The following is a 5,435-nucleotide window of genomic DNA, read 5'->3' on the forward strand; positions in this document are numbered from 1 at the left end:
CGGATCCCCGGCATCGGGAGCGGAGAGCCAGCCCCTCGGCCCTGCTCCTGGGCACACGAACCGAGAAAATGCTGGAGTGTGGCAGGAACAGGGAGGTTGGCTGCCCCAGAAAAAGAGCTGTAAGAAAGGCGCAGTAGTGGCTCTTGTAGCTGCTGGTTCTGGGAGCTTGGGGGAAAACGTGTTGCCAGTTGCCTTGAGACGAAAACCCTGATAGGACTGATCCTGTGCCAGCCCTTGGCGGTGGCTGCTTGGACAGGGTGCTGACGTGCCATTTCCATTTGAAAAAGTATCCTAAAACATTTCCTTAAGCTCTTATATCTCTGTGCATATCCATCTTGAATGTACTTGACTTAACTGTCATACGTGCGGGGTTCTTTATTGCTTAGATCCATTGTAAGACGTTGCTCTTTGCCAGCAGATCCAAGTATTTACCTCTTAATTGTCACTTGGAGGATGAATCCGTAAATGCTGGATTTGTCTAGAGCCCCGTTTAAAACTGCAAAGGTTTTCTAATGTTAGTATGCAGAGTACTATAATGTAGAACCGGTAACATGTTGCTCTGAGACATATATGAAAGTTCAAAAGCAGCTTAAATTGGAGTAAAACAATAAAAATTGTATTGGCGAATCATTCTTTAAAGAATGAAGTTCATCTTAGATGTAGCAGATCTTTTTAATGTATCTGCTTCAGCAAAATTTTCCCAAGGGGAAGTAATTTGAGATGCAGCAATGTCTAAATTCAGAGTCCTAGTGATTTCTCTAAATTGTAACGGTATGTAATATTAATATACTTCCCTGCTGGAGGTAAGTCGATTCCTTTTTTCGTAGAGCAAACCGTTGGGTATCAAAGCGTCTTTCTCAAGCGTTGTCTTTCTGTTTCTGTCTGTAAAACAGATCAAAATGGACTTCTTTGAGCTGCTGGCTAATCACCACCTGGACAGTCAGTCTCGCTGGAGCAAAGTGAAGGACAAAGTAGAGACTGACCCCCGGTACAAAGCCGTGGATAGCTCTTCCCAGAGGGAGGACCTCTTCAAACAGTACATAGAGAAAATCGCCAAGGTGAGCTCCTTTGCCAGCCCGGGGCGGTGGCCGCTCCGCACGTGGCATTCGGAAGCGTGGCTGGGAGGGCTCGCCCCGTCCCGTGGGCGAGCTGTTGGCAGCTGAAGGCACTGGTGGAAGACAGACGGACTGTGCTTTAGCTCCCTGCTGAACAGGGTTCTGTGCCGTAGTTATTTGGGAAGTACCCCACAGCGAGAGCTCAGAACTGGGGCCGCGCGGCTGCAGGCGTCCGCTGTACGCACGTCCACGCACACGGTGTTGGGAGAGCGTAACCAGCAGAGCAAGAGGGGCAGGGACTTGTGTGAAGCTCCTGGTTGTAAAAATTGCTCTAAAACTTTGGAAAATAGAGATGCCATATTGATTACTTCCTGCTGGAATGGGCAGGGTCTCCTTTGCTGTGCTTATTTTTTATCAGCTGAACTTTCCTCAGGAGTATAGTAGATGGATCCTACACAGCTCCTTCCCTGGTTCCTCTCTCTTAATCCGCAGCTGTCAAGGCTGAATTTTGATCCATAAATCTCAAATCGCTTTGAACCATTTTGTTCCGAGATGCCTTCAGTTTGACAACCCTTTACTTGCCCATCTGACGGAAGTGTGGAAGGTGTTGCATTGTTTTGATCAAGAAACGTTTTGTCTTGCATTTCAGAATTTAGATTCTGAAAAAGAGAAGGAGTTGGAAAGACAAGCTCGCATTGAGGCGAGTTTGCGTGAGCGAGAAAGGGAAGTGCAGAAAGCGCGTTCGGAGCAAACCAAGGAGATTGACAGGGAACGTGAGCAGCACAAACGGGAAGAAGCTATACAGAACTTCAAAGCGCTTCTCTCTGACATGGTGAGACACGGACGGGTTTTCCCAGCTCATCACTGCGTTCTTTTCCCAATGGCTGCGCTTTGTAAAAGCTTTATGGTGTTGGTTAAGTTTAAAAGTAAATAGGAGCCTGTTGCATCTCCCCACTGCTCTCCTCCTGTTTCCACTTTGTGGGGAAGCCACCACAGTCTCTTACTTAAAAGCTATCTGGTTTTGCTTGTGTGGGTTTTTTTCATCTTTGATTTGAACCTTAACTAAAAACGAGAGAAATACAAAACCTAAGTAGTTCATTAGAAATACCAGTGAACTGCAGAACAAAGGGTTTAAAAAATAATCCTCTTTTGGCTCAGGTGCGTTCTTCAGATGTGTCATGGTCTGACACCAGGAGGACTCTACGCAAAGATCATCGATGGGAGTCTGGCTCCTTGCTAGAAAGAGAAGAGAAAGAGAAGCTCTTTAATGAACACATCGAAGCACTTACCAAAAAGAAGAGGGAACACTTCAGGCAGCTTCTGGATGAAACTTCAGCGGTAAGAGCTGCGCACATGCAAACTTCAAATCTTTGCCAGCCCCTTGTAATTTCTCTTTTTCTGGTTTTCTGCCACACCAGCTAATTTGTTTGGTTTTATTTCCAGGACCCCTTTGCTTCACCACTACCTAACTCGTGCAGTTTTGTTTCCTTACCTTTAATCTGAACTGTTGTGTTGGTTTAACACACGGTTCATTTACATTTTAGCTTCTAACCCGTGATCTTTTTATCTCCTGCAGGACGTTAGTTTCTTCAACACAGAGTTGTTCGACGCAATATTGCATCTTGCTCTTTCAGATACTCAGGGTGCTTGTCTTAACGACTCCCAGTATATAACCTTACCCAGTCCAGCTGTTTGATGTTCTGCTTTCTCTGTGCTGCTGAATCTGAACTTTTATCCTGTGTAATGCTGTGGAAATCTGTCACCTGTTCTCTGTGTGTTGTGGGGTTTTAGCGAGTCTTGCTTGGGATATAAATGATGTCTGTGAGGACTGTGATCTGAAAATGCCTTCTCAAAATACTAAAGAAAGGTAAATGTATAAAATCATCTAATAAAAATACTCATGTAGTAGCATAAATAATCAAAATTCAGCACAGAAATACAGCAACACCTTTGTTCGTGGATTTGGGAGATATTTAAAAGCTTCCGATGTAGTAACATTGACATTCCCTATTCTTACAATCTGATTTTATTTTAATTTAACTATTTTTGCTTTTTTTGAAAGATAACTTTAACATCAACATGGAAAGAAGTGAAAAAAATCATTAAAGAAGACCCAAGGTGCATTAAATTTTCTTCAAGTGACAGGGTAAGTGGTTTGCATCGCTTTGGTGCGGGATTCAGAGACTTAATGGTGGGTGAAGTAGTTTCTGTTTTATATGAACAGAAGTGTTATTGGTTAAATGAGATACTTTTTAAAATCAAAACCGTAAAAGATAAGGAAAAATATATTTAACATATAATTGTTGCTTCTGTGCAGTACTTGGTCTGTGTTCAATTTCAACCCCAACTTTTTTTTCTTTCAGAAAAAACAAAGGGAGTTTGAGGAATACATAAGAGACAAATACATTACTGCCAAAGCTGACTTCCGAACGCTATTGAAAGAGACCAAATTCATAACGTACAGGTGTGTAGCATAAGAACAAAGGACTGAGGTTTTTCTTGTGTTTTTCCGTACTGACGGTAATGAACTGATGTCTGTTCTTTTTCCCCCTAGCATAGCTGATGTCTAAATTACACTTTTACAATCTTTCATAACCTGTCCAAAAAAAAAAGTCTGCAGCAGCTGGAGACCTCGTTTTGCTTTGTTTTGACATTTCTGCTGCTGGCTTACACGTAATGAAAATCCACCCGACACAGGTGTGAGCTTCCCTTTGGCCTCAGAGCAGCGTTTTGTGAGCAGCTCGGGGCTGTGAGGCGTTCCGTTCAGTGCGCGGTGAGGGCTCTCCGTCACGCTTGGGAAGGGTTGGACTCGGGAGAGATCGGTGCTGAGATGAGGACTCTGCCTCAGGTCTTTGGAGTAGACAGCAGAGAAATATTGGCCTCAGTGAAATTTTACAAAACCCCGTAAATAACAGTTGGCCTCGTCACTCGGTTTCAAGGGATGCAAAGGCTGATAGAGAGAGGATTGTGGGTGTGGACCAAAACAAGCTTCCCATCAGAAACACGGGTTCACCGACGAAGGAGATGTAATTAGGTTCTGTGGATGTTAATGAACCGCAGGGTTCCCCGCCTGTGTGCTGGGCCCTGCTCTAGGTGCTCAGTGAGGCTGCTCTAAGCAGCTGCAGCTGGGAGGGTTCATCAGTCAAGCGGGACCGTAGCTGAGATTCCCACACCCAAATTCTCATTATTTGCCTCATGTACGTGCTGAATTTGAAAGTCTCGATTTTTATTTTTATTTATTTTTTGGTCACCTTTGGGTTTTAGCGTTTGTGTATTTCCTGCAGCGCCGTACAACGCTGCTGCAGCCAGACACGAGTCTTCCGTGGAGCTTGGCTCATGTAGCGCCAGCGGAGGCAACAAGCGTGTCCGTCCTGTGCGCGGAGGGAGGGCTGTGGGTGTGCCCCGTCCCGACCCAAAGCAGCATCTTTCCAGCTCAGCAGACTCCTGGGTCTCTCTTCCCTTTCCCTGCATCGCCTTCCCAGTGTCTCCACGTGCTCCCACGGCAAGCCCGGGCAGGTTCCCGGGGCGGTGACTGCGGGTGGTAACTGTTGCACTTGCTTTCAGATCCAAAAAGTTGATCCAGGAGTCAGATCAGCACCTGAAGGACGTAGAGAAGATCTTACAGAACGACAAGCGGTACCTGGTACTTGACTGCGTGCCGGAGGAGAGGCGCAAGCTCATCGTGTCCTACGTAGATGACCTGGACCGCCGGGGGCCGCCTCCGCCACCCACAGCGTCAGAGCCTACGAGACGAACAACAAAATAGTTACGAAATACCCTTAAGCCAAGGGTATCTGTTAAATCAAAAAGCTTGCATGAGCCATCTGTCAGGTCTATACATATACATTACCGTGAATATATTTCAAAACCACCTGAGGAGCAGAGGAAGAAGCAGCATTTGTGAACATAAAAGTGGTCTCTGGGGGGAAGCCAGCAGACAAACCCCCGCGTTAAAGGTATTTCCAAGGTTCTTTGGGGCGTGACTGGCAAAAGCCTGAACATGTGGTTCGGTAACTCCAGGGGTGGGCGCAGCGCCTGCGTGTCGGGTGGGGGTGCCTGACGTTTGGAGGTGTTCCCAGCTGTGTCGCACGCCTGAGTCTGGAGGGTGATCGTGCTGGTGGCTGGAGCGCGCGCTGCGTGCGCCCCACCAACTCCTCCCCGTGCCCCGCGTGCCCCGGCTGCGGCAGCAAGACGCTGCCCCGTAGCTTAGGGTGCTGGTGGCTGACGACCGCGCTCTGGAGACACAGGTCCCAGTTCTCTGCTTGCTTTCGCACTCGTAAATGGAATAAATCCATTAAAGCCAGAGTCAGAACTGAGAGAGGAGAATTAGGACTAAGAGACCGAATTAAATTTGTTCACAGCTCTGCTTTGTTCCTTACA

General features: G+C 46.6%; 1 protein-coding gene across 1 annotated transcript; it reads left to right on the forward strand.

Moving 5' to 3' along the window:
• Positions 1-893: 893 nt before the first annotated feature.
• On the forward strand, positions 894-4,977 carry LOC104272590 (transcription elongation regulator 1; the record flags this gene model as incomplete). Its single annotated transcript, XM_009867627.1, has 6 exons — positions 894-1,058; positions 1,705-1,887; positions 2,214-2,393; positions 3,118-3,201; positions 3,419-3,519; positions 4,620-4,977. Coding segments are annotated over 6 exons (915 nt in total), but the record flags the coding sequence as incomplete, so codon positions are not given.
• Positions 4,978-5,435: the final 458 nt, after the last annotated feature.

Source organism: Apaloderma vittatum, unplaced genomic scaffold (genome assembly GCF_000703405.1).
Source record: "Apaloderma vittatum isolate BGI_N311 unplaced genomic scaffold, ASM70340v1 scaffold27614, whole genome shotgun sequence".
Lineage (NCBI taxonomy): Eukaryota > Metazoa > Chordata > Aves > Trogoniformes > Trogonidae > Apaloderma > Apaloderma vittatum.